Source organism: Mycteria americana, chromosome 2, assembly GCF_035582795.1.
Source record: "Mycteria americana isolate JAX WOST 10 ecotype Jacksonville Zoo and Gardens chromosome 2, USCA_MyAme_1.0, whole genome shotgun sequence".
Lineage (NCBI taxonomy): Eukaryota > Metazoa > Chordata > Aves > Ciconiiformes > Ciconiidae > Mycteria > Mycteria americana.
In genome coordinates, this window is record NC_134366.1 from 153,570,811 (window position 1) to 153,584,985 (window position 14,175).

At 40.2% G+C, this 14,175-nt stretch overlaps 2 protein-coding genes across 2 annotated transcripts in view; both read right to left on the bottom strand.

Moving 5' to 3' along the window:
• The window catches only part of DPYS (dihydropyrimidinase), a 33,483-nt gene extending 33,306 nt beyond the window's left edge, over positions 1 to 177 (bottom strand). The window contains exon 1 of the mRNA XM_075495758.1: positions 61 to 177. Coding sequence (XP_075351873.1) covers positions 61 to 153 — 93 coding nt within the window. The 5' untranslated portion in view covers positions 154 to 177. The remainder of the gene's footprint in view (positions 1 to 60) is intronic.
• A 7,871-nt stretch (positions 178 to 8,048) lies between these two features.
• The window catches only part of LRP12 (LDL receptor related protein 12), a 53,641-nt gene continuing 47,514 nt past the window's right edge, over positions 8,049 to 14,175 (bottom strand). The window contains exon 7 of the mRNA XM_075495108.1: positions 8,049 to 11,282. Within this exon, the coding sequence (XP_075351223.1) occupies positions 10,419 to 11,282 (864 nt within the window). The 3' untranslated portion in view covers positions 8,049 to 10,418. The remainder of the gene's footprint in view (positions 11,283 to 14,175) is intronic.

The following is a 14,175-nucleotide window of genomic DNA, read 5'->3' on the forward strand; positions in this document are numbered from 1 at the left end:
ACCGGGCTGAGGGGGAAAGCCCCTCGGGGATTTCCGGAGGCTGCCCGGGCCCCTCCTCACCCTGTCTACGGCCGGCTCCAGCGCCTGGGCCGTGCGGCCGCTGTCGAAGGACCACGTGAAAATCATCCTCCGGTAGCTGTTTCCTTGCGCCATCTGCGCCCCGCGGCCCCGCCCGGCGCACTGGGCCGGCCGCGCCCCGCTGCCCCCCGCACTGTTGCCCGCACAACCGCCGGCGGCCCCGCCCGGCCCGGCCCGGCCCGGCCCCGGCCCCGGCCCCGGCCCCGGCCCCGGCCCGCGCAGGCAGCAACCGCCGACCCCGCCGGCAGCGCCGGGCTGGGCCCGGCCCCTCGCGCCTCCCCCGGCCGAGCACGGCCCCTTGCCGAGGGCCGGGGCGGCGGAGCCCGCCGCTGGGCAGCGAGGGCCGGGGGAACGGGGAGGTCGAGGCTTCTGCGGCGGGTTTCGTCCAGGGCTGGCGTGACCGAGGCTGGGAGAGGCGGCTTGTGCGTTTCGGCATATAGACCTCGAAAAAGAGGAGGGAAAGTAAAATTAAGACGGGTCGAAAACGAGCTAAAAGCTTGGAGCAGAAGAGGAAAGACCTGCTCTACACCATCCCAGAGGCACCTGCTTCTATGGGCTCTTCCTGCTTCTCTCCTCCAGTAACCAGGGCTTTGCGTGCTCGGCACTGCTCAGCCGTGTCCCTGAATCTGCTGAGCACCAGCATCTTCATCCCCTCGACCTCTTCCAGTTCTGCGATGATGGTTTCAGAAGGCGGAATATTGTCTCTGAGGGCTGTGAGAGGGTGCACACATTGGCTATCGAAAAGACGCTTAGACGGATGACACTAGATTTGGAAAATGCTCACCTTCCCATCAGCATGTCACCTTTGTTTCTTCTCTCCCAATGGGTAGGAGAGCAGTACCAGAAGTTTGCCTTTGTATCTGCTCATCCCAAATTGCCTTGTCTCATGCCTCACCCTCGTGCGGTGGGACAGAGACCCACCGGGATTTATCACAGCACACAGCAACAGAAAAGGTCAAAACTCGTTTGGAAAAGCAGCGCAAAGAATGAGAACAACAAAGTGAAATGCCCCAAGGCTCCCGGGGCAGCTGTGTGGTGCTGAACGGGCAGGAAAGGGCAACCTGCATCTACCACGTCTGCTGCATTTAAAGCCAGTAAAAAGACAAGGGTCAAGGTACCGCGATGGGAATTCAGGCAAGAACTCTGGCTCACTAATTACGATGACATTGATGAGCCAGGAACAGTTGAGTTTCAGCAATACGATTATTCAGATGAAGAGCTGTGGAATAAAGACACAGAAGGAAAGTCAAACTATGGTGCTCTAAGACAGGAATTGTGAACGTTAGAGCATGAGGACGGAAGAGGTCCAGGTGGGCACTGAAATGGGGTAACGGGGCTATACTTTGAATCTCTGCTGCTGCTGAGGCAGTGAACCCATTTCTGCCACCGTGCAGATGGGCACCTGAATAGCTGGACTGCCAGGGATCTGAGACGAGTGTGTCTCAGGTGCAAAAGTTTCACTTTGTATAAATCAAGTGACCTTTGTTAAGTGAGGAGAGGGGGTGGCAAAGAAAGAGGTTCATTCGATCATGTGCAGTCACATGGGGTGCAGCAGGCAAGTTCATATGCCTGCCCCAATAGGTATTTAATGATTTCACGTGGAACAGCATCAACAAATTATTCAGTATTTATTGGCAAAGAGGCTTCACCCTGAATCTCCCAGTTCGGTGCCAAAACTGCCAACCTAAACTAGTCACTTTCTTACCATTTCTCCCTGGCCAATGAATATTTAGTTATTTCTACGAAATGAGTTTCTACATGGCAGACCTAGATAATGACCTCCAAGTATGCTCTTGGGCTACTGGCAGTGGTAAACTGTTCCTGCTCAAATCATTCCCCTGAATTGGGCAGAGGGAGTGTTGAAGGCAGGCCTGCCACATCACAGCAGACTATTGGTAAGCACCAGGGTATTCAGTTTCCTTTTTTGTGTGTTGCAAAGGAAAGAGCTGACATGACTTTGACACCTAAATGCATGAAGAGTAGCACAGCTGAAAATCCTGTTCTGTTTCTGAAGGGCATCAGGCTTGAGCTCTGTTTCCCCTCCTCTGATTTCCTCCTGGCTAATTTAGACTTTGTGGATCCTACTCTTAAGTGCCTAAACCTTCCTACCTGTAACTTCATGCCCAACTCAGAGCTGCAGGTCCCACAAAATGGCAAGGTAATTGAGTGTTAGGTCTTATAATGCTGTGCCTAGGAAAACTGAATTTATCCCACAGGTGGTTTTGAACACATTAAATAGGTTATTGGTAGATAATGACATTCTGTCTAAGCAGTCCTTTTATTTAGTCTATTTGGACCAACAAAATAATCTCACATCAACTGCATTTATGTACATTTGGTAAAGATTTGATATTTCACAGCTCAGCTGTTCCTGGAAAGAATGGCCTGAAATACCACCTGTGGGACAGAAATAATCCTTATAATGTTGTGAGAAGACAACTGGCCCCATATTCTTAGTGATCACTGAATACGTGTTGCTGCTGCAACACGGCTTCTGGCTCCTAATTGGCTTTGTAACCTTCACCCACAGAACATTTTACTCTTTTTATCCTTCTCTTTGCACGATTTAAAACAAATCTTTGTTCTGTAATCAGTGCCTGACTCTGCAAAGGTTGTACTGGTTTCAGCTGGGAGAGAGTTAATTCTCTTCACAGTAGCTAGTATGGGGCTGTGTTTTGGATTTATGCTGAAAACAGTGTTGATAGCACAGGGATGTTTTAGTTCCTGCTGAGCAGCACTTACACAGAGTCAAGGCCTCTTCTGCTCCTCACCCCACCCCACCAGTGAGTAGGCTGGGGGTGCACAAGAAGCTGGGAGGGGACACAGCTGGGACAGCTGACCCCAACTGACCAAAGGGACATTCCAGACCATATGGCATCATGCTCAGCATATAAAGCTGGGGAAGAAGAAGGAAGGGAGGAATGTTCGGAGTGATGGCGTTTGTCTTCCCAAGTAACCGTTAGACGTGATGGAGCCCTGCTTTCCTGGAGATGGCTGAACACCTGCCTGCCCATGGGAAGGAGTGAATGAATTCCTTGTTTTGCTTTGCCTAAGTGCATGGCTTTTGCTTTACCTATTAAACTGTCTTTCTCTCAACCCACGAGTTTTCTCACTTCTACCCTTCCAATTCTCTCCCCCATCCTGCTGAGGGGGAGTGAGCAAGCGGCTGCATGGTGCTTAGCTGCCAGCTGGGCTTAAACTGCAACAACTGTGCAGAGGAGTTTCCTGTTAAGAAACATTTACTCGTCCTAAAATATTACATAGTAGTTCAATGGTTTGAGAGACATTGCAGAAAGTCATCAAATGCAACCCTGAACTTGAATCTTATGCTAATGCTTTTGTTGTCTGCAGCAAAGCAAATAATCCTGGAAGTCTAAACATTGGAATGGCTTGTTTAATGTAGCTATCACAGAAGTATGATCAAAGAGATTTCTCAGTAACCTAATGATTAACTTAACTGATTTAATTTTAAGATGAAGAACCCTGAAGAAAACCCCATCCACATCTATTATTTACCAAAATAAAATAATTCAGCAAATCAAGGAACAGGTTTGCAAGAAATGGACGATTGAAGTTTGGAACATTCAGAAGACCTTGACGACATCTTCTAAAAGTCATTATAATGAAGACACAGTTTAAAGTCCTCAGACACATGCACTTGCCCACCTCTCCCTGGAACCTTTAACTGCTACCTCCCAGCATAAAATGTTATTAATTTCTATCTTCTGCCGTAATTATCCCATCTTACTCTTATCCTCCCTTTTCTTCCATTTCCACATCCTTCCTACCGTATGCTATTTCTGAAAAGCCCTTCTATCATCACTCAGTCTTTAGCTTTTTCTTAAATCAAGGATTCTTACTGCCATTAAGCTTCAATTAAAAGTTGGTGAGGCAGAGATGCATCTCAAAATGCAGGAGATGCAAACAAAAAGCCTTTTGGACAAACAGTAAAGATCTTTTGTGAAGGAAACTAGAGACTGATGATAAGCAGTGGGGAGAAAGCTCAGCTAATGAAGATGCGTTATTAATCGTATTTTCCATTTTTGACAACTTTCCTCCAAGGAAGAAAGACTGGATCATGAACCAGATTTTCAACCCAAGAAAATTAACAGAAAGGATACCACTGACTTTCAGTAAAGCTGGATAAAGCACTTGGCTTTGGAGAATCAATGTAAAGATGTGTCAGTTTGAGGTGAACTCTGGATTTGCAGAAGGGAACGAATGGTTATCTTTTCCCATATTCAGAAAGTCAGAAGGCCTTTGAATACTCAGTAGGCATTTCTCTGTGATTCCTATAAAGAATCCGTAACGCCTGTTCACCTGGGATTTACTTTCACACCCCTCTCTTCTGCAGTGGGAATTTAATACTTATTCAGTAAAATCAGATGGTCTACATGTAATTGCACCTGGAAAGTCTTCACAATTGTGAGAACAGTCAGGTGCCGCTTGTCAAAACTTCACAACTAGTTTTCTGAGCAATCTGGTGCTACTTTCAAGAGACAGATTTGCAGACACAAACAAGCGGTGCTGTTTTAAAATCTAATCTCTAAAGGCTTCTTCAGTTGTAAATGCTTTCCAAAACTAGCAAGTACACCCTATTGGTTTCCTGTAATAAAACAAGGCTAAAAAAAGATGATTAAAGGAGTTGAATCCTGTAGTTCCACGTCATCTGTACAGTTCTAAATATGCTCTCCTTAGTGTAAGTACTGGGCCACATCCAAGCTTCTAGTGCCAGTCTTTCCCCAAATACTTTGGAAGTGATGCTGCATCCCATTAGCACCTTGGGCCCCACATCTGTGACACGAAGGAAGGCAGCCAAAGCTGTTGCATGTGCTGAAGACCATCCTACTTTTTAAAGTAACAATAAGTAGCGACTGTTCTCTCATTTTCATGAGGCTAAGTGCCTTTTGCTCCTTGAACTTGCTCAACACAAATCATAGACCACAGACAGCACAACCAAGGAAGAGAAAAGAAAGATCAGGAACCCAGCAAAGGAGCATCTAAGAAACCCTACTACTACGCTCTTTCCACTATTCATTTCCCACAGTGGCTTAATAAGGGTCCAACAAATGGCCACCTTCTAAAAATCTGTGAGACCACAAAGGCAGTTCAAGTTCAGGCATTGAAGTTCTAGGTCTCAGGATGTTCTGGGAAAAACAGACTCATCAGATCTGTCAGTTGCTTCCTGGTGGATAAATCTCAGCCAAAGCAAGCCAGTTCATAGGTGGGATTTTTCCAAACTCCAAGAAACATGACCACAAAAGCACAGAGATTAGCTTCCTTTGGAAATTGTTATTTTTACTAATACATTATCCAGAAAAACACTGCAAAATATTATTTATATTGTTTTGGCCAATTCTCAAACTATACATCTCTTTTTTTGAAGGAGCGTGAAGTCAGCATTATAATTGCTGCCCAACATACCAGGCAAGAGAGAACAAAACTGAACACCTCTGTTCCTTGCCATCCCACTGCAGAAATAAGATGTCTGTTTATGACCTTCCTCACTATCCTCTATATTGCTCCTGCCTTTGTTTCTCATCTGGTGCACCAGAACCACTTCCTCTAACTGAGGCTGTCAAAGGTGCTTCTTAACTGACCATAGGAAAGACGACAGGTTTAAAACAATAGATTTTACCAATTGTTCTTGCTCAGTTTTCTACACCTGGAGAAGCAGCTAAAAATTATTTCTGCATTTCTGTTGGCATACCTTTAGATGCATGACTATTTGGTTGCAAAGGTACAAATGCAATTCTACTAATTATTCTGCCTTACCTCTGTAATGCCACAAGTCAACAATGCTGGGACAAAAATCTGAGATTTCTGCTCTGGATTCGGATACCTGCCCCTGTTAGGTAATATCTACAACGTATCCTTATTTCAGGGATCTTTTCCTTATTCCTTAAAACAAGCTTATTCCTTTGTCCTTTACATTTTGTGTAAGAAACCATTCTTATTTGTAGGAAGCACACCCTGAACCAGAACTCCTCCTTTCCTTCTCTTACACATTCCTGATTTGACATGCCCTACCCATTCTGACTTTTTTGGGGGGGATCTCCTACAATTGCTCATGTCAAAAAAAAAAAAAAATCCTTTGTGCAATGTAATAGATTATAATTATATTCCTTTAGAGTTTCTAGTCCATTTTATTACAAGTCTCCCATCAAATTCAAAATACAGTGACTCATCTTTTCATCTTCATTTTTTTTTTGCCTCCTGTGTTCCATCCCTTTCCTTCCTGCACAAACAGCATACAGGGTGACTGCAATGTGGAATAATCTTTCAAAATGAATGCAAGTTAAGTATTTCAGATTGTATCTTTTCTTTGGTATTTTGATAATATGATGCAACTTGGTCACAAGGAGGAACTAATGCTGAAAGCTAAACTCTTCTGCTAGATTTTGGGGTGTGTGTGGGAATATTAGAAACATTAATTTGTGCCTGGATATTCACAAAGATTAGCTACATTTTGTTAATGCTGGCTTTCCCCAAATGCCTTTCTCAAAGCGCGATTAGGAATCACTAACCTAGATTGCTTATAGAGCTACTTCTCTCATTTCCTCCATCAGTGATGGAGGAAGTCTTGTCTACCAGAATTGTTAGATAATACGTTAATTTAGTGAACACTACATTCTCTTCCCCCAAGTTACTATTCACCAGATAGACCATAGTGTGGTACTAGATGTGAATGGAAGCCCCAACTGTACAAATATATTGGCATGAAAGGCATGTTGTGCTATAAAACTTCTCGATATCAAGTCCAATAATTATGGATTTTAATTTACTTTGATGCAGGGAAGCTAACTACAAGTAGTCAAATCCCAAAAAAGGATAGAAGGGAAAGAGTTTTAGCTGTCGATCTGCTTACCTCTCCATACTTTCAGTGACTTCACAAAGGGACAAGACAGACTTCTCTCTTGTCCTTTCAGAACATACCCCATTTTGGGCAATTGAATTGTAGCTGATGTCCTGGAGGAGTTCAGTTACCAACTGCTTATTTTCGGAAACACACAGGTGAAGAATAAAAGAGATACAGCCAAAAAAACCTCACAAACCAACAGAACACACCCCACAAAAAGCCTCATCACAACTGCAGGAAGATTAAAGCTGTTAACTTAAAACAAGATTTACGGGAAATGTGCCATACTTCCTCAGGACAACTGCAGCAGTTGAATAGCTGCAGGAGAATGAAACAGGCCAGTAAACATTCACTTTTCAGAAAGGAAGCAAAACTCCACCCCAACAGGGAAAGTTGTGATTAACTTTGATCTGCAGTGAGTATTTAATGTAAAGACTCACTGAAAAAGTATTTGTGTCCCAAACTTGAACTGTGATTTCCCTAGACCAAATCCAAGCTTTGCCACAAGTTCTTGCTTTGGCATTTGGATAGAAGTGGAACACAAGATATTGTAACTAATTTCAGCATCCTCTCTGGGAACCTGTTTTGAAAGAAGAGTTATCAGCAATACTTGCTGAACTTCTACTGAAAACGGGCTTTACTTTGGAAACAAAACAAGCCCTTGCAGCATCAGAAGCTCAGTCAGCCCCCTTAATGTTTCAATGCAAATCAAACGACAAGAAAAGTGTGATATGTGAAAAGGAACAACGACAAACTCCTTCCATGCTTAGAAAGCTTTACATGAGGAGAAAACTCGCCTCACAATAACCTACATTCTTCAAAGCTTTCAGATGAAAGTGATTTATTACAGAAAATAAGATAATTCCACAGTGAATCATTCTGACTTTTGTTCAAAATGCCCTAGCATTGTACTACAGCTAAATGAAGAATCATTGAAACAAAACACTAATTCAAGTTCTCCAGAATAAAAAGAAATGAAGTAATATGACTTAACAGAAGTCTCAGTAAAAACAAAACAACAACAACCCCCCCCAATCACTAATACATTAATCAAAAGAAAAATTGATCACTATTTAAAATCGCTAAGAAAAAAATCACTGCAACAAATTAGCCTCATACAAATATGAATTTTATTTACAATTTTCCAAATTCTCAATCAAATGCAACTTCTCAGTTAAATGTGTAGCATTTCTCCTCTAAAGCAAAATCAAACATTGTGTTCTTTTTACACCTGCAATATGGAGTCCGTAGGTACATGCTATTTGGGGCATCTAATGGAACAAATTTAGATCACTATGTCTGTGTTTAACACTGAAGGTGTTCTGTGAAGACTCCTTCTTCAAAACGTATCTGCCTCGGGGACAAACATTTCCATAACCACTTTCTAATGACAATTAGTTAGGAAGGTTTAAAAACCCAGTATTTTATACCAGGACATACTGTTCACATATATTTTAGGGTGTGTTACCATGTTCATATTGCAAAGTTGCCTGCTCTATAAGCAATGCCACTGAAATCGGACTAAAGATTACCCACAGATTTAGATATTATTCAATGTGAATAAAAATGGCCATTGATGACTTTTACTCGAGTATGTGTAATTATGGGCCAATCTGTACCTGATCTGGTACCAGTGTGATGTGATCTGTTCTGAAACTTGAAACCGCATGGGTCATTATAATAAAATCTTTTACAACTGTATTGCACATAAGGTTCCTCAAAAGCACAAATCTACATAACCGTGTCCTGAACTCAGAATTTACCTGCTAACTCTCATGAATAAAATCAACCAGATGGTAAAATTGTTTATTTTTCTCATCCCAGTGTCTGTGAATGAAGAGAAGAGGGAGAAGATATATACACTTTGGAATCAATACAATTATTTGTTTCTTCTGCATGTGATTTGTACTTCAGAGATGAGGATTTTAAAAAAATAAAATAAAAAGCCAGACAGACCTTGGATTTATCTTTAAAAGTACCTCAAAAACATAACAAAAGTTCAATTTAATTTTGATACATATTAAAACATTTTAGTCAGTTCTGCCTGACAGCATAACACGACAGAAATGCACAAGACTTTAAACATGCTTTAAAATGACATTCAACAAAGTATTTAAAATTTAATAAATAGCATACAATCACACACAAATACATTTCATACTGGATCTTTAAGCCTACTAAAAACAGACTGGCAAAGAATAAATAAAACAGTAGTTGACATTTTTGTTTTTAAAAGGTGTAGATTCTTGTTGTCACGCTAGTAGCCACATATTAGCCTGCTTATCACAAAATTGGAATTTATGAGCTTTTTTTCCACTGATCTGTTTGCTCCAACATGAAATATCGTTAAAGAATACACTAAAAGGGATTTCTTTTTTTTTTTTTTTTAAAACAACCAGTCTGCAACTGAGTAAACCAGTTTTTAAATACAACGAATAAATAGGGAATTAGTAAAGCAAATTCAATTGCAACAAAAATGCAACACCCCAAGAAAAGAGCCATGGAAATATATAGCCATTGCAATATTAGACAATAATAGTACTTAAAGTGATAGTGCTTGTGCACTAAGCTCATTAGAGACTTTTAATATGATTTTAGTGCAAATCCCTTGAGTCCAAACAAGCTTTATACCTTACAGTATCAGGGAAAGATCTATTACCAGTTGGAACTTACTCTGTAGTGTATTTGTACATATTGGATATTTAAAGAACTAACACATATTGTAATATCTTCGGCCCTTTTTTACTTCAAATCGAAAAGACTAATGACTGGGGATTTTACATACTATTTGGCTGTACCATATTAGATTGCAGTTTAGGAAAGTCAGTGCTATAAAAGCTTTTGCCATCAGTTTATCTATTATATCTAAATTTCACAAATCATTGCATTTTGTACTTCTGAAAGAAAAAGAATGCTCCAGAAAATTTCTCCTCCCTTTAAATAAGTTCACATTATGATGAAATTCAAGAATATTTAGACAAAGTGTTGTATAAATTCAAAGAAAAGTACATATTTTACATTTACAATCCTTACCAGTATTTAGTATATTAAGTTACAAGTATGTTGGCAATAATACAACAGAGTCAATTCCTAAAGGAAAATAATTCTGTACAAATTCACCTGTTAATATGGGGTTAAACAGGCAGCCAAATAAGTCTTGAGCAGCCATGTTTGTGGTTTGAACTACAGTACCAGGATAAACTAAATTTGAAACTAACTGGGATAACTTCAGTTTAAAGAGTAATCAGATTATACTGGATACACACATCATGTATTCAGAGCCATTAAAATGTTCACTCTTAATAGTTCCATAACCTTATCCAGTATAAGAAATATTTAATCAACCACACAGGCTAAAATAGTTTTAACATAATGTTGTTCTGGATTTTTTAAAACTAAAAACTAGTTTTTAACTGTGAAGTACAAAACAATGACAGATATTGCTCCAACTTGTACACAATCTTTCCTAAACAATCCGTACCTAGCAGAGTAATAATGCCTCATCATCACTAGTTTCATTTTTCACTGTTGCTTCTAAGCAAGTGTCAGGTATCTGGGCAGTGTGTACGATGCCACAGCTCTCACAAGGGCCATCTCGACTGCATGACCTTACACCGTGATGTGTTGCACTGTAAGGCTGTCTAAGCCCTGGTCCTTGATCTGAGCTGAGATCAAGTAGAGGTCTTGAACAGTCATTCATGTCAAAGTCTGATGCTACATCAGAGACTGGAATTAACATTTCAACATCATCATCCTCTTCTCTTCCACTTACCCCATTATCAAGCTGTCTCAAAGGACTTTGGTTCTGATTCACTGAGCTTGATCTCCCTAAAGTAAAGCGTACCCAGCGTAAGCCTTGAGTCATACGACTTAGCGCACTAGTGAGCTGGTGACGTGCGGGACTTGTGCTTGGGGGCTCTACACTCGTCACTTCTCTTCCACTATCCGTGTTACCACTACTGCCGCTCTGAGCAGAGGAACTCCCACACGCTCCAACTGTTGCTTCTATTGCTGTTGCAGGTGGGACCTTCTGAGGCAAGGTGGCAGCAACACCACCAACTGCTCCTGCTGTGTCTCTTCTTTCATTTTCTGTGTCTGTATCATCAGATTCAACTGAAAACAGACTTCTGTGAGTATTATTTCTTTCAGCTTCTCTACTAGTACTTTGGCTGGCAACATCATCTCCATCCGCTGAGACCAATGCCAATGATCCAGAATGACGTGACCTTGCAAAATTAAAAATTCTATTCCAAATGTTACTTGATCTGCCAGCAATAGGAAGTCTGATTGAGGTAAATCCAAGCTGAGATCGTACTGCCAGTCTCAGGTTTTCCAGAACTGAAGCCTAAATGAGAAGACAAGAAACAATCAAGTGTTGACAGTACGTTGTTCTAACAAAAGAAGAATGACAACTCTTGTGTAAAATGGCATATAACCACAAAGTTAAATGTAGAGTCTTAAATATTAAAAAATGTTGCATCTTTAATATTAAGGATCTGGTGTATGTAGCAATAGGCTATTTTAAAAACAAAGCAGGCATGAAAAAAAAGTCTAGATTCTCTTGAGGAAAAAACATTAAGAACAGGGAAATTAAGCGGAAATATATATGGAAGGAAAAGGGGAATAAAAGAGGTACATTTCTGCCAACATCAAGGACCTCTAAATAAAGGCAAAGTGAAAACCAAGGCACTATAACCTGGATATGGAACACTGATTACAGAAAAGTACACGTACAGACCCAGTGCAGACCCAGTACAGCAGGTATGCAAGATCTGTTACATACAATCTTACCACAAAGATAAAAGTAGTCACTGTGGATTTTAGAGTACGGTACATAGAAACATGTCTCAAAAAGTTTAGGATTTAAAAATGAAATCTTCCAGAAAGATTTAACAGAGGTGACCTTTCCTTATCCACTACCATGAGGCTGCCTAGAATAGAGACTCAATTAAATAGCCTCTCTAGCAGAGGCTTGTAGTTTGATTTTTTTCCCATTCTGGCATAATCAGTTAATTCCAGTTTCAAAATGCTTTAACGCTTCTGTTTAATTAAAATTATCTTATGTGTTCTAAACCATACATTTCCCAAATTCAGTATACATTTTCTAGTCATTCAGCCATAGAACAACACATGCCTGCATTTTTCTGCTTAAAACCTTGTATAACTTTTAAATTGTAAGGTAACACAAACATATTAACACCTTTAACTTGGGGGTCCCTTACTCAAACTTACAGAAAACAGCGCCTCAGCTAAGTAGCTCAATTCTCAAATACTAGGGTAGAAGATCTGCCAGATGCCCCCGATTCTGAAAATATTCACTGATGAATTACAGGATAAAGTCCATATTCGCATCTTTTAATGAAGATTATGGCAAAAATATAGACTGTTCTTCAGAATAGCCTTTTTTTCCCCCCCAATTAAACACTTAACATATATGCATATATCTCACTTTGTTTACAAACACTAAACTTCAGTGTTCTTATGCTCTCACCTTCGGCTCCCTTCCACAATCCTTCAGACACCACAGGGCATACACAGCACAGCATCCGAACAATACTTCACGCACAACCTACCTCTTCCCTTCCAATAGTTCATAGAATGGTATTTGAATTCAAGCATATAAACACATATGTTCAGTAGCCTTACTTTCAAAAACTACTGGAGAGACTGCTACCCATCCTTGAAAATCCAGCTCTGAAGGCACGTATCAGTTTTAGGTGGAAAGCATTACATACAAATCAGAACAACCAAGATTCCTCTAGCTTGAGACTACTAACTTCTAGGAAACCTCGACTAGGTATCTTCAGTCCTACACAGATTTGCAATCTTAAGATGTACATATTGCTCAAAACAAAGCAAGCTGAAACATCCCGACTTAATACCGACTGCCTCCCCCCAACACTTAACCATATTAAAAATTTAATTTGAGCTTTCTAATTTATAGAATTCAATTTACATTGCCTCTTAAGCTTTTACTCTTACTGATGTTCTCTCCTCTGAAAAACAAGTTTTTTAAACAATGCAACTTCCTGGATTAAATAAGAGTAAAAATTTTTATCATGGAAGCATCAATGCTCTAGAATTACTTTCTCATTATTTTTGAAGGTGACAGCTTGCCCCCTACTATTCCTTATTTTTATGCTATTTAATTTCTCAGTATAGCTACTTAAGCTTTCAAGGCCACAAGTCTTATCTGAAATACTGGTCTTCATAATGGGAATTCACTAACGCTCTTTCTTTGTTCAAAACTATTGTACATGCATCAGTATTTTTATGGAGTGTGAAATCATGGTTACACAGAAAGACTATGAAGCAACTACATTTTGTTATGTGTCATTACAAAAGATTGCCTCTTTCAGTAAGTCTTTCAAATTCCATTATATTTTAGTTCTGAAAAATAATTTAAAATATATCCAAAGCAACACTGGTTAATTCAATTTAAGTTAAACTAAAGATATTCAATAATTGCACAGCTTTTTAAAAGCTCCAGTACCAATCTCTGACTGCAGCCACTACATGTGTGGGTTTTCCAGAACTGTCGTCTCTATCAGGAGATTTCATTTTAGTAAAAACCAAGATCTTTAGGCCACTTTTGTGGGGGTTCATGACGAAAAATGGGTCTGAGCAAGCTAAGTTTGTCTGAAAATCATAATGGTTCCTAAACGCGTTCATGTGCACCAAACCTGAAATGTCCTGTACAGGGTAGGGATGTGCAGGAACCATTGGTTTGGTCCAAGTTATCTGTACTAGAGGACTTACACATCTGGGCATTGACAACTGCACTGTCTTAACAGACTTTCTTGAGCTAACCCTACCTCAAGAGGCTTGTGAGCATAGCTGCATCACAAACTGGTGAAGCTTAATTTTGGAAAAGAGGACAGCAAGCCAAATTTGTAAAAGTACAGAATTGTTTTTAAACAGAAACATACTGATCTTTATTATAACCACGATAACCCATCCAACAAGAACGAGGGATTCTACAGTGTTCATTACAGGCATTCATTAATAAGCTCATTAATGAGTTTAGTGCCAATTTAGCTACTGAAAAATCTTCACAATGTCTTCTTTCTGATATGTTTTCAAAGTTTCTCATGCAAATTGCAACTTATTTTCCTCTGCAAAATCCTTTGTGATGGATCACAGCTGCTGCTTGTGAACATGTATGCATGAAAGAATAAGTGAAATGTATGGCAGAATAAGTGTAATGAAATCAGTTCTGTTCAAAATAAGAAAAAAAT